Genomic DNA, 25,474 nt, shown 5'->3' on the forward strand with positions numbered 1-25,474 from the left:
AGTAGCCATGCACCTTAGGGACCTGAGGCGCTAGTACCTTTCAAATGCTGCCTGTTAACCAGCTGAAAGTCTCCTGAATACCGTGTATTATGAGAGTTATTGTAGATTATTGGCCCACCAGGGTCCTTTACCAGTGTGATGGTTCAGCTGATACCGGGAGTGACATGGTAAAACACCCCGGAATTGGTGTGGTTGATTGTTCCCTTCTTAAAATTTAGCTGCTGTGTTTTACTTAAGCTTTTGCAAGAAAATTTTCTGTGCAGACTTTATTTCCATTGCTTGCTTCCCCACTTTTTCTTTACAACACACCTGATAAGGGAATGGGTTGCTTTGCTGACGTGAACACAAGGAAGTCCAAAATGAAAAACAAACTTGGTGCACAGTAATGATTAACTTTTCCTCTCACGAGTTGCTTGTCTGGGCATTATTAAATATGATTTTACCTCTGCAGACCTGTTAGTATAGAAGAGGTTTGGAGTGCAGCTTTCAAGCACAGCAACAGGCAGATGTTTCAGTTTCCAACCTGAAGAACAGGTTCTGCAGATGTAAAAGGAGCGAAGTGTCTGTTCGGGATTGTTACCACCCTCTGATTCCTTTTGCCTCCTCCCACTTTGAACTTGTTACCCTGGAGCTGAACTGTTTGAATAAGGACTGTAAAAGCTGCTTTGTGATCTGGGAGCTGAGAGCCCTTAACATGTAAAAGGGAAGGGTGGAGCCTTCGCTCTCAGACTTTGGGGTTCCCTCCCCTCCTCTTTTTGTCACGCTTATGAAAGTTCTGATGCGCCGTGCAAAGAAGCTCAGACAACTTGTCTGCACTGTCCAGAGAGAAGAGACAAAGGTGTGTGGTGTTTTTCTGCTTGGTTTTATTTTAATTTGCTACTTTCTCTTCCAGGGATCATTCTGGCGTACTTTTAACACTTTCGCTCACTCTTAGAAGTTAGCAACAAATTTTATAATATGCTGCTGGAGGAGTATATATGGCTTTATGACTGCAACAGTTTGCTATTACTTTTGCATTTCTGCATTTAAGTTTAGACTTTTCTAACTGGACAACTGCTCTCTTCAACACAAGAGACTAGTGCATTCATTCTGAAATGATAACCTGAGCCTTGAGCTCTCACAGGTACACTAAGCCAAAACTAAAAACGACTTGTGTAAGAGAAGTTGAATGTAAAATAAGCTTTAGATATTTAAATAAAGTATCAGTTATGTAATATAACCTGCCCGATTGTGTGACTGAACAGTTGGTAAGCGTTAACATGAAAGGAAAGACGCACATGACCCTTTGAAAGGGTATTGTTTGGCTGTTTTGGTCACTGTTTTGGGCTGTGGAAAAGGAATTTTCAGTTCTTTGCTGGTGTGAAAATGTGAGTTAGGATTGTGGAGATACGGCAAATAGTAAGGATGGCCAAATTGCTAGTACTGGTTATGCATCAAATGCCTCAAGCTCCAGAGTTTAGGTGTAGGTGGTCTTAAACATACCCCAGGTCCTAGGGGTCATAATGTCTAGAATCATGTTTTATTTCAAGGTAGAGGTAGGTTCAACTGTTAAAAAAACTAAAAAGAGAGAAGTACCATAAGATTCACTGCTGACTGTGGCAAGTTTCAAATAAGAAATTAATGCCATCTTCAGAATCTAGCTCCAAGTTAAGTTGTTTCCTTATTATTCAAAAGAAAGTGGTCAAAGTTTTGTCTGTTAAGAGAGATTTTTGTGTTCTTACTGAGGGGGCTGGAAAACTTTGGCTGGGAGAATTCTTTTTGCCTGGTAAGATAAGGCATGAAGGAATTGTTTAGTCCAAATGAAGGACAGAGGGTTGTGAGGGAAGGTCGGTGCCTGCTGATGAAATGCTGTGGTTATCAAGTGCGGGCAGGATTGCATGGTGTCGTAGTTACCAATGACCTCAGTACAGATGAATTAATGCTAACTTGTCTCTGAGCTCTTCAGTATCTTCAGTAGCTGGGCGCCTTGTTTTAGCTTGTCTGCTGCTGGGCACCGGGGGTGATTAAACATGGACTAGAGACCATGACAGAGGATAGGTAAATTTGACATGGCACACCAGGTAGCAGTGGACTTTTTTATATAATAAGCAAAATATTTTACCGGGTCTACTTCTGTCATACATGCTTGTATAATATAAGCCTGTATAACTGAATCTTGAAACACTAGGGGGTTGCTGATTCTTGTATTTACTGACTATGCTGGAAAGATAAGCTCCTGGAATGTATTGAGTGCTGATCCTCAGCCCAAAGCATCTATCATTCCCATCACCTGCCTAAGGTGTGGCTTCCTGTCTAAAGACAGAGGAATTTTAATCTGAGAATTTTTTGTTAGTTTGTCTAATCCTTATGTTAGTCTTGGAAAGTGAATTGTTTTCTCTGATTGTCCTTGCAACTCCCTGAGATTCTCATCTTAAGAACCATGAGTCTTCTAGGGCCACTGCAAAATTTTTGAGTCATTCCTTTTGGTTGGTTTTTGTTCTGTAATTTATGCTGAATTAAAAGCTACTCCATACTTATCCGAAATTGGCTGAGTGCATCTGTGTGAATGTTGTTGCAGGAAGTTCTTCACGCTGTGAGGGCTTGTTGATAACATTCGCATGTTGTAAAAAGCTGTAGAGGTGAAAGGTTGAAATTATTTTTGTAAAAGAATCTTTAATCTTAGTTAGGAATAAAATATACAGAGTATATGGTTCTTTTAAAGTTCTGTATTCACAGTTTCAGAACACTATAACTCTACTTTGGTTTTAAAATAAAATGTACAGAGCACTCAGTTCCTAAGTATAATTCAAAGGAGCCACCTTATTTGTGAATATCACTGGACTTTTTTCTTGTTAGTCCTGTTAATTTGTTTGGAGCTGAGAAAATGACTGTATAAATAAATATGAGTGGGTAATAGGATGAGGCTGAAGAATTTTTTGGTTAAGACAGTGTCTCAGTTACGAAGGCTCGTCTGAATTTACTGCAATACATTTGTCATGCACCAAGATCTCAGTTCTGCATTAGCTTTGTATAAAATGACCCGCTTCTTCCCACAATAGACTTTAATTGGCTTCAGCACACGCCAATACCCAGTAAAGTCATCGAACAGGCACCTGTAAAGCTGCAGGCTGTGACAAATCTTCACTCATGCTTAGGCGAAGCTCTGACTTCCCTTCCTGTTGTTTTGCTCTACGTTACTGTCTGGCAGACTGTGTGTAAGGCTCTGCATTATTGAGAGAAATTCTGAGTGAAGACATCAAAATGAGCAGGTCTGATGCTTTGGCATTTTGAGAATCTTGGTTTCTGTTATTCTGCAGGAGGCATAATGGCTTAACAATGTCAGGATTTTGCTGCTAAACCTCTAGCTGCTTGAAGCTATCCTGCAGGCCTTTGGCTCTCATTTGTTAAAGAGCTCACTGTTTGATCTATCTGAGGTTGGATTTCAAGCAAGCATGAGGTAAATGTTAGATTAAGCACTGAAATAATTTTAGAAGTGTACTTGCTGTATGTCCGTGGACTGGGAAGCATTAGCTGAGTGACTTTTTGAGATCCATTTGAGTCAGAAATACAGCACACAACTTGAGAGGTTGCTTTTGTGTATGTGATTGTCATCTGGCCCTGCATTTCTTTATTGCATGTCACAGTCACGCTTGTTTCCCTTTAATTAAGGAATGGCTCCTGGAGAATCTTCTGACATCTTCATAGTTGTCAGGGAGCTCTGAATTGCCTCAGAAATTAAAAGGGAAATCAGGTGGGAAGGTGAAGGAGCTTTACATGTTAACATTCCTGGGAGAGTGAAAGTGCTGCAAAAACGATGTAGTTCCCATCCCCTCCAGGTCTTGTTTGCCAACGGCCATTACATAGAAACTTGTGATACCACTTTTTCTGTTGAATCTCATGTTAAGAGGATGTCTTTTTGTATCTCTCCTTGCAGGACTTGTTACTATAAAGTAACTTAAAAGAAACTCCTCTGTGCCTCTTCTCCCCTTCAGCAAGCCCCCCTCCCAGCCTGTCCTTCCAGATTTCCTAGTGCCCTTAGATGCTGGAACATATTTTCTCTAAGTTTTTTCTGTCTTTAACTGAAAACATGTAATTCTGTTATCTTTACCTGAGGAAAAAAAAAAAAGAGAGAGAGGAATGGAGCCTGAGGAAAGAATGGAGGCGTGCTATTGGGGTGCCCAGCAGCAGCTATTTAGCCTGCAGAAGAAACAGTGAAAGCCGAAGACCTTTGGGGTGTCTGTGTGCTGATATGGCTTATGTGCTGCAAGAATAGAATGCAATATATTCTACCTGATTTGCTGTGTCGAGGATATGACCACATTGGATTGTACGGAGGTGGCTGGCTGTAAGCAACGCTGGGGACAGGTTGTCAGAGGGCTGAAGTGGCCAGAAGGACTTGCACAAACTCCCCTGGCTTTGGGGCGAGTCTTTGGTAAAGACAGAGTTTACCAGTTATCACAATGCCTGCCTAGAGCTGGCCTTTGTGGGGACTGGGGGGCCGGAGGGTGTGTGTGGTTTTTGTTCACACTTAAAAACCACTTAGTGGATTTGGTGCTATACGCCTTGGGTAGTGAGATTGCAGTCTATGATTTTGGGTTTGGATCACCTTTTGTTAAGTAACTTAAGAGTTGTTTTTGGCTCCTACTGTATAAAGTGACCCATCCCATGTCTTCCCATCCTGTGAGTTTACACAGATTCTGAACGAGATGAGGTTACTGAAGTAATGTTATTTATTGACTAACACAGGACTAAAGTCCATGGTAAGGTGGAGACCAAAGCAGGGCTGCACTTCGACATTTATTGGATTAGACCCTAGAGACTTGCTGCCATGTAGCAAGTCCATGACTTAGTGTTTGTGTCTGTCCCTGCTTTCGGACAAAATGAGGATGGATTGGGTGCTTCCCAGGCCCCTTCCTGCTAATGGGGAAGGAGTTTCATTAATTTAAGAAATTAGTTTGGATGTTTGGAAAAAAAAATACAGCCTCTTTTGTAAGATGGCTGGAATAAGGTTGGTGTAGAGTGACCAAGACTACTAACAGAATTGAGAGAATTAATGTTATTGGTGTTATAGATTTCTTGATTACGAATGGTATCAGAGCCCACAATCTGCGTCTTCTCTCCAGTATGACTCACAAATTCCCATGTGCGGTGGAAGGTTTTCCAGCAGCCACTTCCCGTCTGCCTCCGAACAAGATCCTCCTCTCCCTGTGCCTTCTCTGAGGCTTTTGGTTTTTCATGGTCTATAGTATGAAACTTTCGAAGTGCTTCTGAGCCAAGCTATTGGGTGAGATCTAGAGCCTTGCTTAATTAGTTCCCTTTGCTCTTCCACTAAAAGTTTCCAATTCACTCTTGCTTAGAAGAAATGCAAATGTTCTTAAGAAGCAAGAGGCTGCTGTGTGCTGTGTTCCCATTGTCATTCCAGGTAGGTCTGGGAACTGGCTAGCACCACCTTATGATTATGAAACTGAGAGAGTTTTTGACAACTCTGGAGAAATAGGAAAGGGGATAACAAACAAGTCTATCCCCGTCTGTAGAAATAGTAGCAACTTTCAAGTTTTGTTTTGTAAAGTAAAGGCTAAAGTGTCGTGGACAATATAAGCCTGAAATAAATTGTTTGTATTAAATAAGAAGTCTCCTTACTTGCATAAGGAAAATTCAGTTACATCATTCAGCAGAAATGCAGGGCTCCTGCGTGTGCAGCGCTAGTTCAGGCTGTAAGCGGCAGGTGAAGAAAAGCTGACAAATGTTAAGTGTTCCTTTTAAGTGGGATGACTGCCTTCTGGGTGTAAAGTGAACATCAGGCTGCCAGACAGATATTCTGATGCCCTCTTTTCTTCAGTGACTTTCCTGTGCTCTCCCTTATTTTTTAACTGAATCGTTTGCCATAGAACTCTGTATCGCATGCCAGTGTCTTCTGCGAGTGCTCTGTCCCCTGGGAAAAAGAATGTTGTATCACACCCTAAGGTGTGGGCTTACCCCCTGTTCCATAGCACTGCAGCAGACTTCTCTCATTTTCCAGTTGCTTTGGATGTGAGGGAACATGCCCAGGCGTGCAAGTTATCTCAAATGGAATTGCCCGGTGAATGGAGTTGCATTCTTTAAAATGAACAGCATGTGGTACTGAACCGCAGTAGAGTTTAAAAGCAAACCCCAAGTCTCAAATTCAAATGCTTTAATATTAATATAATATTAAATATCTTATTGATCTGCTTCCTGATCAAACTATTCAGGTTTAAGTGATGACTTGCTGTTTTTATGTTTCGTCCACAGTATCAGCCTATCTGTTCTGGAAGGATATCAGAGCTTGTCTGAGTTCTGGAGGGTGCTATATGATACCCCGCTGAACACAAAAGCAGGTCTTTTTGGGTTAAACTTTAAATATGACAGTGATATAAGAATTGCTGAAGGATTGTTAATGGTACATGAAGATTTTTTGTCTGTAGGTGATATCTGTCCTGTCTCTAAGGTTTTAAGTCCTGGTTTTTAAGGGAATATGGAACCTCACAGGGATGCTGGAGAGAAGGGAGGGGAAGAGAGAGAAGTCTGAGGACCTGTACAGAACCTCTAAGAGGTGGGACTGAGTGAAGGAAGAATATATTTGACGTTAAAACAGAAGACATTTAGAGGTCGGCTGAGTCACAATATCTTCAATTTCAGATCAGAAAAAAAGAATAAAGAATGAGAATTCAACATGACTCAAGACAGGAAAATATTCAGTGAGCCACATCCTCATACAATGTGAAGTATTGCAGCTCATCTGCTTCCACTGAAATTATGCCAGTATGTACCAGCATGAACATCTGTGCCCATTAAGTCTTCCTCACATGGATGTGTTATTTGGTATATAATGAGTCACGGTGATTGAACTTTCTACAAAGGAAATGACCTCTCAAAAAACCCCTAAAGCAAAGAGGTGAGAGAGTCTGGCAAAATAACTACCAACCAGTTCAACTTTCTGAAAAGGAAATGGATAGATCTTGTCTCAATGTTAAAACCGTTTCATCTGTCCTATGAGCTGTGGCTTCCTGGATTAATCTGGGGAATAAACACTTAATGTGCGTGTACCAGAAATGGCACTTTGTGGCTAGTGGCTATAAAATTGTGGTTAGGAGGAGAGGTTGCCCAGATGACCAAAGCAGACAGATAACTCACCTGCTGCAAGGCAGTGCCTGTCAAATGTAGAAGTACTTGCCCGGAGTATGCAATGGAGTAGCTCCAGAATTGCTGTTGAGTGTGGTTTTGGCTTTTTCAGTGGACATAGTTGATTTGAATCTGTCCGAAGTTCATAGTTTTGGTGTTTCTAGATGTGCTTTGTAATAAACGTATTCTTTGCCAAATGAATTTTGCTCACTGATATGCAAAAAATTATTTCAGGGCCACAGGATACCCATTGAGATATGGCCTGTTTAAATGTAGAAACAAGTGATTTTAATGATACTAAATTTCCACAGGATTAATATTGTCTGGTGCTACTGTCCCGTACATGAAGTTGCTGTACATGTGGCTCTATGTATGGGTATTACTTCATTGACTGACAAGCTCCCTCTCAACAGAGGAGATTTTGACAAGGTAGAGAATAGAGAAGGTGAAGCTTGGTGAAAAGATAGTCGTAGAGAGGAAATGGCTTCCCAAAGAGGGACCAAAACCAAGAAGAGACGTACAACTTCAAAGTGGCAGATGCTGTAACAGGGACATCTCTTAGTCATTTTTTGCTACGAATGTCTCAACTTCCCCTCTATTTCTACTTCCTGTAAATAATTAGTGATGCCTCACTGCCCTCTCTCTTTTAAAATAATGTCAAACTGGATCTGTGCTTTCACAACAAAACATGTTAGGGCAGCGTTTCAGAGCTCAACTTGTAATTACAAACTGAAGGAGACTCCCATGGAGTCAGTTACCAGCACAAGGTAGGATCCCAGTTTTCTCTTCTACCTTATTTCTCTGAGGAAGGTATCTGTCAGAAAGTTTTGGCAAGGTGAGTCATCTTTAGCGAGTGGGCAGGAGATGTGAGGAAAGGGAAGGAGGGTGCCAGGCAATGAGGAAGAGATACAGTATGGAGACAGTTGATGGCCTATAAGAGGAGAAAAGAACTTTAAAGGGCAGGACACAGAACTGACTGGACAAGCCAACATCACAGCAGCTAGTTCTCAAAGCTGTCCTTTGGGAATATAGCTGATATGTTCCCTTATTATATAAAATGATCGAGGTAAGCATATGTGTATATATCATATGTGTGTATATCAAGTGTGTGTATATATATATGTAGGAATTAAACCCAGCACGAGCAGTTTGGTTTCTGGAGAAGCTGCTGCTGGCAAAAGCATATTTTTCTATGATGACAGAAAATACTGGGGTGAAGGAAAGACGAGTCAGTGCCTTCTGTTGTATGAGGAGCTATCTGGGTGTAAGCAACTGCGAGCTTAGTCCATTGTATGTCATCTACCTGTGTTCCTATATGTCATCTAGCTATGTTCCTGTAGTGAATATTGTATAACGAAAAGTTAAAGCGATTTCCATTGTTTATAAAAAATGGTCTTCTCTAGGTTTGCAACATGCAAGAGGCCCTGGGAAGATGCGCTGAATACTTGTAACTATTTTGCTCCTGGGAAGGACCATCACATGTTCTATCACGACTGAGCTCAGCAGTAGTTCTTTCTCTGCATGGATACTATAAATTCTGTTCTTCGATGCATGGAATATGTGTCAGCAGGATTAAACCAGGACAGTCTCCTGAATGTGGAATTCCAGAGAAGGCACTTGCTGTGACTTCTGGAGTAAGCCAGCAACATCCTGAAATTCTTGATTTTTCTCAGTTCTAGTACTCGTCTGAACCTTTCTACAGATATCTTTGAAACACTGTGTTTGACTTGGAGCGAGCACGGTTGCTAGGCTGCTCTGAAAGCCTGAAATGGCTCTGACATCTCCAAAATCTCTAGCAGGGGATTTGACACAAAGAGAACTCATGCTCCACGATGGAAACAGCTTCCATTTCCTCTCTGCAAACATCATCACAGTAGGTAAGTGAAAGGTTACTGTCCTTTAATCTGATAGCTTGGTATTGAAAAGACTTTTTTTGGTCCCATCTTACTTTTATTTATTGAGATTTCGTATGGTGCCTCTGGTGTTCCTTACATTTGTTTGAGGGAATTGTGCTTGTATATTCCTCAGTCCTTTTTTTCTGTGTAGTTGGTATGATGACTAGAGTGTGGGTGAAGTTTATTTAAAATAAAAAACAAGGAGGAAAACAACAACAAACCAAAACCCCAAAGCAACAACAAAAAACACACACCAAAAAAAACCCACAACACCAAAACGGGCAAACGGTGTCAGTACTCTGACCTGTGTTTGAACTGTTCCAGTCGTTGGTGGCCTCTGTGAGACTGTAAAAACCTCATATAGGCATTGAATTTTCATGTAACTGGTGACACTGATACTTGAATTAAATGACTGGAGTATTTTTGCACTGGGGAAACTGACTTCTACTCCCAGGTTAAGGAAAAATACAAATAGTACCCTCACCTAATGTGCCTTTTGTGGCTATAGATAATAATGGTGTAGCAAAAAAATGGGGACATGGCAAAACTCACAGGTTGGAAGGACATCATAAGAGTGCTCTTATTTACCAGACCTTCAAACAGCACAAGTTTACGTCTGTAACAAACTGGCTCTGAATCACTGTCTGAGTTGTGGCGTAACTGGGGTATGTACCTTTCCCATAAAATCCCTTCTGATCTTCAACTGTCTCATGGCAGGGAATGTTTCACTTGTTGGTTTGTTAAGTACGTGAAGTTTAAGATGTCTTCAAAGATGAGTAAGCATATTTGGAGGTACATGCCTATCTGCTTTTGAAACCACGGGTGATGTGCATAGCCTCCATGATCTGCTAACAAAGAATCATAACACTGGTGCCTTTACAGAAATAAATAGATGCTTTCTCAAAGCAAAACATTTTGGGGCCACATACTTTAAAAATGTACATTAGTATCATAGGATGAGACTGTCAAAACTGATTGCAACTTTTTTCCTTGATTCTTTCAAGTGCTTCTGGAAAATCTGTCTTGAAGCTGAGAAGAGCAGGATTTATAGTGCCTCGGGTTGTGGCTCTGTGCCATGATGTTGTCTGAATTGAGCTGAGAGATACCGAGCTCAAAGAATAACCATTGTTAGCTGGTTTTCTTTTTTTTGAGCGTTGACAGCTTGCACAGAGGAAAATCAGCTCTTCTCTTAGGAAGCTCTGGAGATGACAGATAGGATTTTGCATATCAGGTGTTGACTGGAGATTGGGTAGGAGGAATTGTGTAACTGATGTCTGCAGCAGATGAGTGTGTGCTACAGGAGAGATCTGAAAGAGGAGGAGCTGGTTGATTTAGCCCAAGATTTTAATCAGAACTTCATGTATTCAACAGAGGACTCTGAGGAAGTTTGCCCCAACACTGTTATGGTGTGCCAATAGAAAAGGATAAATATTTACAGAAACTGCTTCCTACCTCTCACCTGCAGACTGCCCCAACAATGATTAATTTTTTCTAGCTCTTTCTCATAAATTGGTTTGCAAGAGGTTTGAAAAAGAATAGTGCAGAAGTTTAGAGGTGAAATATTAATAGGTGTGTTACATCATTTGTGTGTTTCCTGACACTACAGAAGTAAGATAATATGTTCCAATTATTGCTATATCATATAAACTGGCTTTCAGGAAACTTTTTATCTGTAGGATGCATCTTAATTTGTTGCCTTCTGAACAAGAATTGTCTATTATATACTTCTATCCATAAAGCTCAGTCAGTGGGCGTAGGTAGGACGAAGTGCAAAGAAATGGCAGAAATAGCTGGAGGGAGAGAAAGTCTTGGTTGTGCCTGGGCAGCACTTGCAGCATTCCAGTGCGAGTGGGTCTGAACCTGAACAAAAGCTGCTCTGCCGCTCAGGAATCCCTTTGCACACTTGTGCACAACACCCACTTGAGTTTGTTCTTAAATTCCCTCCTTAACTCTTTGTGTGAGTCAGTTTAAATGCTGTGGAGTGCAGTAACAGCTCTTATCTTATTTTGCCTTTTTATTGTAATAAACGCTAAGTGACCTACACAGAAGTGATCGTAATACTGCTGAGCTGTTTTCTTGAGTAACCTGTGCTGTCAAATGTAACACTTCAGCTTTCTCATTTGGGTGAATGTATCTGCAAGAATCTTTAAGGATGGATGGAGCTAGAGAGTTAAATCATTAGTTGGAATAAATCCATGCAGTTAAATAAATCCTCAATTGATTGTTTGGTCCCATTGTTTCATCAGTTGAGACGGTTTTCAAGAGCTGTTGCTTTTTCTGGAATAAGAACTCCGCTTTTCTGTGTAGGCTGTACGTGGATGAGGAACAAGATTGCTATGTAAAAAGGAAATCTGAGTGGAATGCAATTAACTTTTACATAATTTTGCTGTATAATGTGATTCAACCTTATTACAGCAGCATTGGGAAAGTCCAAAATCAAGGAGGTATATGGCAAATTTGGTAATCCTCTATTTTTCAAATATGTTCTGGCATGTATGGGCTCACTTTTTCCTTGTAATCTGATGAAAGAGTGTTGTGCACAGACATGCAAAATCCTGTTTGCTTAGATACCGGGTCCATCAGATTAGGCTGGAGAAGTACTTGAGATGGCCTTGAGCACATGGGTCTGACACTGCCGGTCTGCATGAGCAGAGCCCTGTGCGGCACGGGGCACTGGATGGGCTCCCAATGTCCCTTCCAACCCAAACCATTTCGTGATATTTTATCTGAAGAACAGACATACAACTGCTATTATATGAATTGGCATCAGCTGTCTGAAAGTGACCTGAATTAGTGCTAGATTGCTGTGAAACTGCCCATCAGTTGAAGATGAAATGTGAACTGATATTGTGGTTCTGCTAGTTCTGCATGTATTGTTGAATGACTGGAGAATGGATGCTGGTTTGGGTTTGGTTTTTGTTGATGCAGTCTGATTCAAATCTGAAAAGACACACTGTATTAACAGTATTAATAATTAACACTATCGACTTCATTTGCGGAAGGGGCGTGAACATTGAGGCATTCAGAAGTGCTCTTTCTCTTGTATATCTGTTGCTGCCTGTCAAGATTCTAGTAGTATATAGTGGGAAATGGGACACTTCAGGCAGAATAAATAGTGCTGTTTGCACACACATTCCAGAGGGCAGGATAAGAATGTGCTAATACAATAGTCTGTCTGTATCGCTGTTGCCATCTGCTGGACAAATGCACGAATGCAAAGCTGGCATCATGAGCACAAACAGAACTAAAAAGGAGAGGAGGCTTTGGAACAAGAAGTTATATTTTTATATATGACCATGGTTATTAGACAGTTCTTGTGAACAGTACGGTGACAAAAACATGATGGGTCAATACCATGTATGACCAGTACTAGTCAGGCGTCCTATGAAAGAGAGAAATCACAGCAGACTGCACTGCGTGTGTGCTCATATTTACACAGCCCTCAAACATTCCCTTCATCCTTGTCGAATGCAGGTTTGGAAAGTTTTATGCTGCCTCAGAACCAGCCAAGTCTTGGGAAATGGGAGAGGTGCCTGGGGACTGGAGGAAAGCAAATGTCACTCCAGTCTTCAAAAAGGGCAGGAAGGAGGACCCGGGTAACTATAGACCAGTCAGCCTCACCTCCATCCCTGGGAAACTGATGGAACGACTTCTCCTTGGTGCCATCTCAAGGCATATCAAGGATAAGAGGGTCATTAGGGGCAGTCAACATGGCTTCACCAAGGGGAAGTCGTGCTTGACCAACTTCATTGACTTCTATGAGGACATAACAAGGTGGATGGATGATGGCAGAGCGGTGGACGTGATCTCCCTTGACTTGAGTGAGGCATTTGACACAGTCTCCCACAGCATCCTCACAGCTGAACTGAGGGAGTGCGGGTTGGATGAGCGGGGAGTGAGGTGGCTGTGAACCGACTGAAGGGAAGAAGCCAGAGAGTCGTGGTCAATGGGGCGGAGTCCAGTTGAGGCCTGGATCCAGTGCAGAGCCTCAGGGGGCAGTGCTGGGGCCGGTATTATTCAATATATTCATCAATGATTAGGATGAGGGAATAGAGTGACTATCAGCAAGTTTGCTGATGACACCAAGCTGGGAGGAGTGGCTGACATGTCAGAAGGCTGTGCTGCCATCCAAGCTTAAACTTCAAGAAATGGAGCTTAATTAAAGTTCAAAATAGCCATTTGTTAGAAGCACTAACATCCAGATCCATGATTGCAGAACAGGTTTCATTCCTACAAGGTAGCAGCAGAAATAAGGAATAGGTGGACAACAAAGTACTGTTTGAAGGTGGGGGGGGAAAGGTTGGTTTGTGCTTAATTCAAGATGCTGCCCTTCAGAGGAAAATGGTTAGTTAGGAAAATCTAGTTCTTCTGACTCGTTTTTCTCATGCAGCTGCAGGTGAAAATTTGCATTGGAGAGGTTTTACTGTGGGCTGGGATTAAAAAGCTAAATGCTTTCTTAAGAGATGCAAATATTTACCCAGCATATAGTACTCCCAGGAGAACACTAAACTTGTGAAAACCTTTGCAGTCCTGGTTGGTCATACTGAACTGACTATGGGGTGGTGTTACCAAAATGGTGTTTCTTCATTAGAACAGCTGATTGAGAAAAGTGGAGCAAAATCGTCCTGTCTTACATGACTGTAAATTCACAGCAAAGGAACAAACGTGATTCTGTTCAGCTACCTTGAAAACTTAAGTGTTTAGGGATGAAGGTAAATTTGTTTTCTTTGCAAATGATTGTTCTGTTCTTTTTGGATGATCAGAGTTAGAGGTTTAAAATACTCTGCCTGAAGAAGCAGGAAGCATTAGTTGGTGGAGAATAAATCTCTGTTAGAGATCCATAGAAGTTTTAGAAGCCGTGAGTGACTGGGGATAACAGTAAACTGAAAAAGTTAATGGGATTTGTGAGCCTTATTCACTCTGGCATAATTGAAAAGTGACACCTCATATGGTTGTAAGAAATCAGGGCTGTGGAGGTGTCTGTCTGTAGGTTCTTGTTAAGCAATGGAAGAGAAAAGCCAAGGAAATGTTAGAAAAAGGAGCATGAGCATTAAACAGCTGTCACGAAGAATTCCCTGTTGCCTTAGAGGAATGGATGTTTCAGTGTCAACTGACACTAGAGGTACCAAGGAGGAGGTGTCAGTCAATTAAGAGTTAATTGTTCCAGCAAAAAGTAGTTTAGATAAAACCCTACCTCTTTTCTCTCCCCCGCTTCTTTGGGTGTTGTGTACAGTAAAGAAGCTTGTACCATCAGTGATTCCTCGGTGACTGAGCTGATAAACAGGATGAAATTTAAACTGCCTGCTCACGCGAACAGCAAGAGGCACTTGCAGAAGAGGGAGCGAGACGGAGGGAAAATGCTGACTGTTTTTACATCCTAATATAGGCAACTGATAAATAAATATTCTTATTCCTACAAGACAATGGCTTTAGGAAGCCCACCACAGAAGCACAGTAGGTGGATTTATTCTTTTTACTGTATACAGTAGAATTTTAACTACAGGATAAATGGTGCTGGTGCTTGTGGGCATAATTGTGTTTCAGTAGTACTTTGATAACATCACATTAAGCTTCATTTTTTCCCACTTGTCCAGAGCTATTTATTTAGCTACTTGACCCTGCTCATTTAGGGGATAATATTGTTTTAGACCTTATCAGCACGCAGTCATTCCAAAAGCTCTTTTATCTCTAACCAATCATGTTTTATTAATTATGACCATAGTATCTAGATGAATAAAAAGACTGTTAAGTAAATGAAAATCCATTCCACTTACTGTAAATATGTACTGGTTCAGGGAAATGGTAATGCTAAAGATAGAGCAATTTATAATTCTTTGACAAATTTGTTTACTTCAGAGCAGTTTCACGAGCTATAGACATTACATTTAAGTGCACCTTGCAAACTTTGCTGATGGAGGAAATGAAGGTAGGCTTTTAAATAAGTGCGCTAAACTTTATGCATAATTTCTTAATTTCATTAATAATTTCCATCTGGAATAGAATCCCTTGTGCTAACTGCCCCACAATGCTGGTGTACCTGCTTTCTCTCAGGGATTATGCAGTAGTTTTGCTCTTGTGGGTTATGCTGATCAGTTTTGATTGTGCAGTCACTCTTATCTCTGTGGTACATAGTTCATGTAAGCCATTAACGTGTTTAGATCTTGAATTTATTCCCCAGTGTTGTGTGGTGTTGGTGGTTCTGTATATGCATGTTTTCTGACAACACATATTTGTATAGAGGATGGTGTTACCTGTACCGTTATTCTGTTTGAGGATGAAGCTATCACATCTACAGTCATGGTTGTAACACCTCAGGTACCTGTGTGATGAGCCATTTTGAGTAGATAATTAGACAAGTAAATGACTGACAAGTAAATTACAGTGAACACATGGAATGCATCTAACTGTTAAAAGCACCTGCAGACATTCAGATGCTGCACAAACCAGGTCCTCAAATGTTAAATGAGATTAGAGTTTAATCTAAACTCTATTGAGCGACCACTTAACTGTCTTGCAGGCTGTAATGCTACCTTGTTTTTTCTGCGCCTGCAGAAACAGCGACCTTAGGGATATTCTTCCAGTGGAACAGTTCTGTTCTTGCACTTTTCTTCTCTCTGTGGGCTTTATATAACCTTCTCTTCTAGCATGCATTTGCCACAGTAATATTGAGATGCTTATGATTAGTCCTCTGGTGGGAGGGTTTTTTAGTAGTAGCTTCTTGCAGGTATGTAGGATAAGGGTAAAGTCTGTATTCTCTGCACTGTGTATCATGGCCGTGATGTTCCGTAAATCTAGTTTTGGTATCAGAGTGACTTTGCCGGAGCCTGTGCTGTGTTCTTTACTGTCTGGTTTGGAACCTGATTTTCCTTCCTACTGTGAATTCAGGTGACTTGACCAGCTGTGCTGTGTGCAGTTTGCTCTTTACTTCTCAGTACAAGTTGACTGAGTTCAAGTTACATCCTGGCTATGCAGATTTCCTACTTTTCTCAAGCTTTATTCTGATCAATAGTAAAAGTTAAGGTGTGAGGGAGCTGTGAAGGTCCCACGCTATATTTTGTTGCCAAACATGCAGCATAAAGAGACAATTTAGAGACAAGAGATGGTGCGGTAGCAGATTGTTCCATTCATTTTTATGATGGAGAAATCGATGTTTTATCTGTGTTCAGCACCTGGACAAGTGGTGCTCGTGCTCTCAGTGGATCAGACCCTTTGGCAGGCGCCTGGAGGACACTGGCCTGCACTGGCACAACTTTTTGCATTGACAGGATGAAACAGAAAGAAGTGCTGCCAAGCTCAGCCAGTTCACGTGGATGAAAGAGAAATTGGTTGTCTATATACTGTTGGGAGGGAATTCAGCGTGCCAGCTAATGATCAGGTATCCGTAGTAATGCATCAGATTGTCTAAAACAAGTGCTTCCAGATAATACTGGATACTTTGACTCCTTGGGTACAAAGTGTAATCAGATAAGGCATCCAAGGATGAAACTGATTCCCCTTTCCTTCTCTTCATTACACTAGGACACTTCCTTCATCCTTTGATCTGTTAAGCAAATTTTGGCTCCCTTCAAATTCATTCAAACTTTGGTCTAACAAGCTTTAATTGGATGTTCCGGGAATGTACCTTGGTTGTCTTACATGGAGATACAGCCTAATGCAGTATGTTAATTCCCTTCTGCCCCTTTCCAAAGGTATTGTTTTGAAATACAGTTTTGCAGATGTAATTTAATGCAGATTCTTTTTGCCAGGAGCAGCAGTAAGGTCTCCACATAACTGAAACTATAAATTATTTGCACATGTGTTTAGAAATTTGCCATATAATGAACTACTGAAAATAACATTTGTGATCTTAATAGGTATGGCTGTGGTTTGATAAGTTGGATACTGTCAGGGTTTGTCACTTGCCTTTATTCTACATTTCTGTAATTCTAAGTTTAGAAACTCCCTTGAGCAGCCATCCTTCACCTTTTGTTTTAATTGCAGGCTTTGTATTTTCAGCTTGCATCAGTCCTCTTGAACCAGAACACTCTGTTTGTGGAATTAACTGCCAATGTATTTCTGGTGAAAGTTATCAATTGTGACCTTCTGTCCCAGGTCAGACTGGTACAAGATAGTGAAGACCTTTGACACCTATGTGCTTCTAGCAAGTTTCTTCATTTGGGGTTTTATTCTTTGCATGCGTTTCTGGGCGAGCTTTCATGCCATACCCCTGCTGTTTAGCCATTCATGTTCATAAGGGTTGAGTTCTAACCCTTTTAAAAAAATAAAACCCAGCTGGGGTCAGACCTGATAGTAAAGCTTTGATGCTTGCTGCTGGAGCACAATGATTCAAAGTTTAGTCCCCCACAGTTCTCTCCCCTCAGAAGAGTCTCTTCATTTTTTCATACATTATTTAGCTGGTGATTTGAGTAACAGATGCGTATGGGGGGCATTCATAATTTATTACCAAGAATGAAGAAGCCATGGCCTGTGGACAGTGAGGAGAGACTAAACTCACTGGGCTGTTGGGGATGAGTTTCACTTACGGAAAGAGGAGACATTTTCAAGGCCATTGCTCAGCTTTTAGCAACAAAGGCTGGACTGGGTATTTTGTGGTTCTAGTCTCTGACTGACAGCTGGGAGCAGGGGTGGGGAAAAGGGAGGCGAAGTAGCTTTCGGGTATGGAAGAGAGCTTAGGGCTTTAGCTGTGTAACACAGTTTAAATTCCACAACTCTCTGCATCTTGCAGAGAAACCTAATTTTTTTAAATCTCCACAGGCTTCTCAGAGACAGAAGATGCTAATTTTAGAAACGTGGCAGCTCATCTTCTTCCCCACCCCCTTCTATTTGATGCCAGAATGCTTAACAATCCAGTAAACAAGCTGTAGAGAAAAGGGGGGAAATCTCCCTGGCTGAGGATGTTGGCCTCTCGGCAGTGGCGTTTTTGGTGAGGGGCTTGTCCCCCTGCCCCGTGCATCTTGAGTTTGAAACCAGTTTAAAAATAGCAGAGTAACAGTTGAACTGTCAGTAAAAGAAGTATTTAAAGGTGTAGGAACCAGGCTGGCAGTCTCTTTTCACTGACCTCATTAATTCTGTGCCTGTACTCAGGATAGTCTAAATTAAAGCATTGCATAAGAAGAGCGCTAGGAAGTAAACAAGCTGGAAATTTTCAAGCAGACTTCTGATATCTCATTTGGAGTGTTCGTCACTGAAAATCCGACACTGGAAATTGCACCCTTCTCCCCATACCACCTGCTTAGGGCGTTTAATATATGTGTTACAAAAGGTAAAGTACTCTGGAATAACTTCTGCTTTGAAATGCCTTTTTACTGTGCAAAAAGGTGTGTTACTTCATCTTAATAAGTATCCAGAGTCCAACTTAGTGCAACTAATGAACGATGATTTCCACACTCCATACTGATTTCCTTGTGTAGCCGCATCCTTATCATCTGTATTAAAGTTGCAGCTATCTCAATATGAGGCCTTATTGTGCAAATTGTTTTGTTCTCATTTTGGTAGCAGGTAGAGTGATCCAAGTGTGTGAGTTAGAATTTGACTAAAGGTTTTCTGTTAGACCTACACAAGATGCGTGTGTGTTTTCTATTTAGAGAATTTACTATTTTTTAAGTGGGAAATGTGAGGCACTGAAGTGTTCATTACATTCAGAACACGTGGATAATAAATCTGTTTAAATTTAACATGCAACATAATTTCAAACACCCTCGAGTGTTTGCAAAGTTTAACAAAGCATGAATGCTTCATCTCCTTAGTGCTTATCCAGAGCAATGCGTTTATCTTTTTCGGTTTATTTGGAACAATGGAGCAGAGTGCACCGCAGCTGCTTTTTATATATGCAAACATCTGTTGTCTTCTGTTACTAATTAGTAATTGAGACCACCTCTCTATGCATTTCTCAGCCCATCATGGCTCAACTGTCTGAAAACCGTTTCTCCATTTGGAAATCCAGGCCATAGTTGTGACTGAATAAATCACAAGTTTTGATGTTGGGGATGGAATTGGCTCAGGATGGGTGTCACTTCCAAGGGCTACTTATTACTCAGGTTTTGTCATATATGTCATATGTTCCCTCCTCTTCTGAAAAATGAGAAGATTAACTTGTTTCTTTGTTGCACTCCTGCCTTTGGAACACAACAAAGATGCCATTTATCATGAAGCATGTCATTGCCTCTTTATAAGGACAATTCATGTAGTTTGGGCAGCCATGGTTCTCTTCTGGTCGTGGTTGTTTTGCACCTTTTCCACGGCTCTAATAGCGCTGACACGGACTCTTGAAGGAAACGGAGCTCTGAGACAATAGATGTAGGTAAAAATATGTCCAAAACAGTAAGGTGACCAAGCCTGGGGAAGGGAGTGTGAGCGTGCTCCCTTCCACTGCCCACAGAAGGAAAATGGAATAAAGGGATTTGCTAACCCACAGAATATTGGTTCAGTGAACTGGATTCCTACCTGAACTCCAGTATTGTGGATGCTTACAGTGTAGTGTCAATTATTAGCATGATGCTCAGCTAAAGGATATTTTTTTGCAAACCTTTACTCATAGGGTTATTACGCGGCCAGCTCCTCACATTTATCACGTTTCTCCCGTCCTGTCTCAGCAGCTGATCTCTCGCTGCCGTCCTTCCCATGCCTTGTGTTCCATATTCCTGCCCGCTTGCCACTGCCAGCCCAGCAGTGGGGTCCTGCTGAATGCTCCCTGTGACCGTATCGTTAGGGAAGCTGGTCAATAATCCAGGATTTTGCTAGTGACCTAATGTTAAATGTAAAAGCTGCTTGTGACCTTGTGAAATGGGATTGAGGAGATCCATACACATAGTGAGGGTAAGTGAGCCTCTAGGCGCTGGGTACATGAATGATGTTGGTTTGTTCATCTACCTCAACAGTGAAAGGTAATGGACAGCACACAGTACCACAGCATCTTATTATACAAAAAGTGACAAAACATATTAATGCAAAGCATCTTGTTATTTGCAGCACATCAATGCCAGAAAAATGTCAGTACATTTTATCCTCTATTTTAGCTGAAAATGGAAAAGGTATTACCTCGCAAGCTGTGACAGTTTTGATAGGAAACTTCAAGTAAATTGTTATTTTGGTTGAACAGACTGTTGGTGTTTGTTTTTACTGTTTTTTATCCCACAAAGATAATTCTATTGTGAGAAATCTGTCTTGTGCACAGTGTGCTTGGGCTTATTTACATTTTTTCTGCAGAACGCACATGCAAAGGTATCAAGGGGACCTGGGGAGTATTTCAAATTACAAAAAAAGAGGAAACCATATTTCTGCTCTTAATTGTGCAACCGCATGGCATTGTCAGGTGCAAAACTGGAAACTTATCGTTTTACTGGATGTTGTTGAATTTACTGTCCAGTGAATAATAAACGAATGGAAGGATCCTAGAGTTTGCTGGTCTGATTGTGCAAGTCTTGGGAGCTGTCTGTAAACGTTTGGCAATAAAACCTTAATTTGAAACTTCCCAACTCTTCCTGTGTTAAAAGAATGGTGATTTTGTTCTCTGTCTAGCCACCTGCTGTTCTCTCCTGTGCTAAAGTACACTGGTAACTATGGGAACAAAAACTTAAGAAGAGACACCCACGTGTGTTGAAGTTGATTTGTAGAAGGTCTTGAAGCGATGCCATGAACTGTGCGATATGGAGCTATCTGCTGTGGAGTTTGACGGCTTCAATGAGAGCAAAGTATTCTACTTAGATAAGTAACTTGGAGTGCTCCTGGTACTGTGGCTGTTCCGTTCTCCACTTTGTCGTAACTCCAGTCTGACGCTGTTGTGCTCATTTTCCTGGTGCCTTATTTTGGCCCCAGAAGTGGTAACGCTCCTCCCCTGCGTCGGGCAGTAACCTCTGTTGTTATTGAAACCCAGCTTCCCTCATGTGCACAGGACAATGCTATGTCCTTCATAAATGTGTTTTACCTGGTAGGTTAATTTATTTAAATGAGATATGCAAGTCTCAATTGGATGGAAAACACTAAAGGAATACTGGATCCTGTGAGGATTTGCTGTGTGCATTCAGAATATATACAGCTGCTGTGTGTATTTTACGCTGAAAATACTCTAGTTTGTAACTTGCTTTTGGTGAGGACTAGAGTCTTTTAATAGCAATTCATTTACTGGCACATGAAAACTATATTGCTTTCTGTGTAGGGAATTGTCCTTGATTATGCTTGAGTAAGTGGTGTATCAGTAGTCAAGCAGGCTCTGTATGAAATGATAATGTCTTTCAAAAGCTTGAAGGATAACGACTGCCAGATCTCAACCTATTATGCAGCTTATAATTTCTTTATGTGTAAAAAATCATCCCGAGGAATGCAGGATTTTGTGCCTTCTGCCGTTGCCACTGCTGCGTCCGTTATGTCAGCCTGAGATTGCACGGCGCAGTACAGCAGCCGCAGTGTTTGCCCTGGAAAGCAAATGCTGTGGATGCAATAGGAATAACCCAAATGTAATGTGGTGTAAATACATGATGTCCCAGGAGGCTCCTGGAATAAGTGCTCCTCAAGTGCTCCTGCACTGGGTTGCTCAGGAGATGATATCTCAGGGGACATCGCTAATGTTGAAAGCGAGTAAGCAAATAGGATAATGCTTTGCTGAATATAGAATTGAGCCAAATTCTGAAATCACTCCTTAGACAGTAAGAACAATGGGATTCGTGCCTAAATGAAAATTGTAGGGGTTTTGTGTCAGGTATTGCAAAGATCTTGATCTCACAGGGATGCTGGCTGATGCTTAAAATGCAAAGAAGATACTGGGAACTGTGAATGAGACTCAACATTTCTAGTCTGGAAAGACTGAATGGGGTGGGAGAAAGGTAATTGTAAGCGTTACACAGCACCTCACGTACACGCTTAAGTAGGTCAGGATTGCAGTGAGGTGTTACAAGGAGAGCAGCACGCGGGGCTGACTCTGCTGGCTGCGCTGGGCTGGAGAGCGGCAGCGCCGCTGAATCCGTGCGGGAGGATGCCTGAGGGTTCTAGAGCAGGAACGCCGGGGACTGTGAGCAGGACGCTGTGGACCTTCTCACCCTGCCCCCATGCAGCCGTTTGCCTTTTCTAACCGAGAGAATTTTTTTTTCCATTCCTTTATTAATCCTGCTTATTTAGATTTCAGGTTTCTCAAAGGCACAAATTGTCTTATCCTTTCTATTTCAGTGGTATGTAGGACAGGCAGGAACTATTCCTGCTTGGAAATTTTAGGTACCACCATCATAAAAAGATACTGGAATTCTCCTGCAGAATTTAGGCAGAACTCAGGAATCTGCATCTGCCTTCTTGTGTGTTGTATTTTGGGACACAACAAACAATAACATGCATTGTGTGCTGGCTATTTTCCATTAATTCTGCATTTATATTTCCTTGCAAGTTAAAAAGGAGGGAAATATATGGTCTTTGCTAAGAAAAGAAATCAGACAGAAGTCCAAAGAGAACAGCTATTTTTATCAGTAACTGTAGACTTTCTCAAGTTAAGCAAGTATGGGAGGACACTTTGACAATATGCAGGATGCTCTGCGGACACAAGGGAGGCATTAAAATCAAAAATACTTTGTCTTCCTTCTGAAATGAAGTGGCACCCCATTGATGCTTGATGCCTACTGAATGAAATACATCCCAGAGGAATTGAAAGTGAGTTTATTTCCTAGCATCCACAAGTTTTTCCTCCAGTTCTTTTTTGAAGGAGTGAAGCAAAATACATCCATAGATCTTATCTGAGAGTGGGGAAACAAAGAGTTAATAAGCGATTGTCCCAGGTGGCTGAACACTTGAGTTGCAGTGAAAGGCTGGTAACATTCATTGAGCTCTGTGCGGGTTTCTACCTGTCAGCAGCGCCTGATCTACTACTACACAGGCAATCAAAAATGAGCTGGCTCAGAGCAGGAGCAGCGAGCATCCTTAGGAGCCTTCTGGTGCTACATTAAAGACCAACGTGCAGTGTTATTTTTCTTATTATTCGAAAGAGTCTCTTGAAATATCAGTGATGTACATTTGGTCTTTGCTGCTTCCTCTGGTGTTTTGTTCACTTGATTCTCTCACTGGAATATGGATGATGCAAGCACCATCAAATGCCTCAGCCCAGATAAAGGTAAGGGGAAATTTTATTTTAACCACCTTTTGGAGGGTAATTAGTTTCACTGTAAAGAAAAGTATAGTTTACCGAGCTTGCTTGAACACTTGTTTTCTGTTATTCAAACTTAAATGCTGAAAATGCAGCATAAAACATATAAAATATAGCAGTTTAAGGCAGCCTTTGCTGTACCATACCTGTGCCTCCTCTTACCACCAAACCTTAAATAATAGGTGCATGTCTCATAGCTTCTTCTTCCTGCATGGGGAGTGCAAAGAGTGCACCAGGTATGCTCATGTCCTTTTTCTGCTCATTTAGGGAGCCAGCTGTCACCATAAGGAAAGGTTTTCTATTTTTAACCGTAGATGATCTGCTACCCACATTAGAAGAGAGAAAAGACTCCCATACTGTTGTGAGTCAGCTGTATTGTTTTAATTTGTTTAAATATGTGGTTTGCTTCTAGTTCGATACAGTTTCTTTATGCCCCTCAAACAAGAAGGGTGCACAGAATCATTTGGGGTGGAACGCGTCCCCGTGCAGCTACCGCCGGACTGACCCAGCCCTCTCAGCTGCCTCAAGCTGGTCCAGCTATGGGGCAGTTTTCTGCAATCTGAACTTGGAGGTCACACCTCCTGTACTTATGGCTTAAGACATTGTATTAATTCATGACCAATTCTCAAAAACCCAGTTTTTATTTTTTCTAAAAGCTTTATATTCTTGTCAATTTATTTGGTAAAAGCCCAGAGAGAGAAACCCTTACCTGTGATATATTTTAATTGAATCAAATGCATAGTTGCTTGTCTTTAGCATGTTGCATTTTGTGCCTTTCAGGCATGTGGTTTGACAATAGTTATGCAACAAGTAAAGAAGTATGACTCGTGTGTTCAGGAAAGCTGCTCCGTGTGCACCGGCTGCTGCTTGAGCACTTTCATGCCTTTGGGAAGGCAGAGCAGGAACCCTGGCTCCCTGTATTCTCAACGAGCAGGATACTTAATGTTCGTGAATATCTTGCCATATCTGTTGAAGGACACATTCGTAAAGTTCACTTTTCTTTTGTAACATTGGCTGAAAAAATAATATCTAGATTAAAACCTTACCGAAGTGGAAAAATGCTTGGATCTAACTTGGTGTTTAGGTGTTGAAACCAAACCTGGTGTCCATTGACTCTCATTTTGGCTCCTCTGTGTCTTTATTATTAGTGTACTAAAAGTAAGCTAAAGCAATGGTGTTTATTCAGCAAACGAGAAGCTGCTGCAGACAGGTGTGGCTGTACCTGTGGAGCCAGCAATACTGCAGCAAATACTGCTCCAGTAACTGAAGAAGGATGTGAATGTGAAAATGATAGCAAATTGCCTTGGAAGAGTCTCACTATAGAGATTTTAAAAAATATGTCTGTAGAACATCAGGTAGAAAATTCTTCTATTATAAATAGAAATGGCCATTGCTTTTTCTGTAAGTTTTGGTAAGGATATTCTTTATTAACAAGAATAATATCAAATCCAAGAATACTTCTAGTCTGGGACAGATTTAATGATTGGGAGAACTATGCAAATAAGGTTGGTAAATGAGTCTCAGTCTGCACCAGGAGACTAGGAGAACATCAACCAATATTTTCTATTGAGATTTGTTAAGAATGAAGCAGAAATGGCGAGATGTATTTAGGCTTTGTCAATATTTATTTAAAGAGCAAAAAACTTGAAGCGTATTTTAAAACTTGGCCTAAGGGTCTATTTACCTGTGCCATATTGCTGGCATAGAATCCAGAGATCTGGAAGCATGCAGGGTTTCAGTTAAGAAGATGCTAGAGAATGGTGACAAAGTATGAGCAAATTTCTTTCTTGTTCCAAGGAAAGGAGATGTTTTTCTTAAATCTTCATAAGCTGTAAATCCCCAAGTTTTGGATTTGATTGATTGAAATGGTACAGTTTGATTGAAACATTTTCATTTAACATACTTGTATTGATTGCATTTTCTAACAGAAGTGTCTCAGGACTGAAAACCAAAATGTTTTTGCTTTGAAAATGTCGTGATGGGACAGCCTGAGTACTCCCAGAATCCCAGAACGTCAGGGGCTGGGAGGGACCTCCTCCACTGTCCTGCCTGCCTCCGGGCCTCAGCGCTGCGGGGCTCAGGACAGCCCGGCAGAGCGGAGAGAGACAAAGAAGGTGTTCAGTAACTCTGCCTTCTCTGTATCTTCTGTCAGCAGGGCACCCACCTCGTTCATCAGTGGCCTACGTTGCCTCTGCTGTTGGTTTTATCTGCCACATATTGGAAAAAGCTCTTCCTGTTGTCCTTGACCCCTCTCGCCAGGTTTAATTCTAAGGAGGCCTTAGCTTTCCTAGTTGCCTCCCTACACCCTACAACAGCCTGATATTCTCCCCAAGTGGCCAGC

The 25,474-nt window shown here is 41.4% G+C and overlaps 1 protein-coding gene across 1 annotated transcript in view; it reads left to right on the forward strand.

Annotated features, from left to right (window-relative positions):
• Window positions 1-663: 663 nt before the first annotated feature.
• Window positions 664-25,474, forward strand: part of PLCH2 (phospholipase C eta 2) — a 57,798-nt gene continuing 32,987 nt past the window's right edge. Inside the window, exons 1-2 of the mRNA XM_082069901.1 lie at window positions 664-838; window positions 8,523-8,996. Of these exons, the coding sequence (XP_081926027.1) occupies window positions 8,888-8,996 (109 nt within the window). The 5' untranslated portion in view covers window positions 664-838; window positions 8,523-8,887. The remainder of the gene's footprint in view (window positions 839-8,522; window positions 8,997-25,474) is intronic.

This window comes from Streptopelia decaocto (genome assembly GCF_964273445.1).
Source record: "Streptopelia decaocto genome assembly, chromosome: 20".
NCBI lineage: Eukaryota > Metazoa > Chordata > Aves > Columbiformes > Columbidae > Streptopelia > Streptopelia decaocto.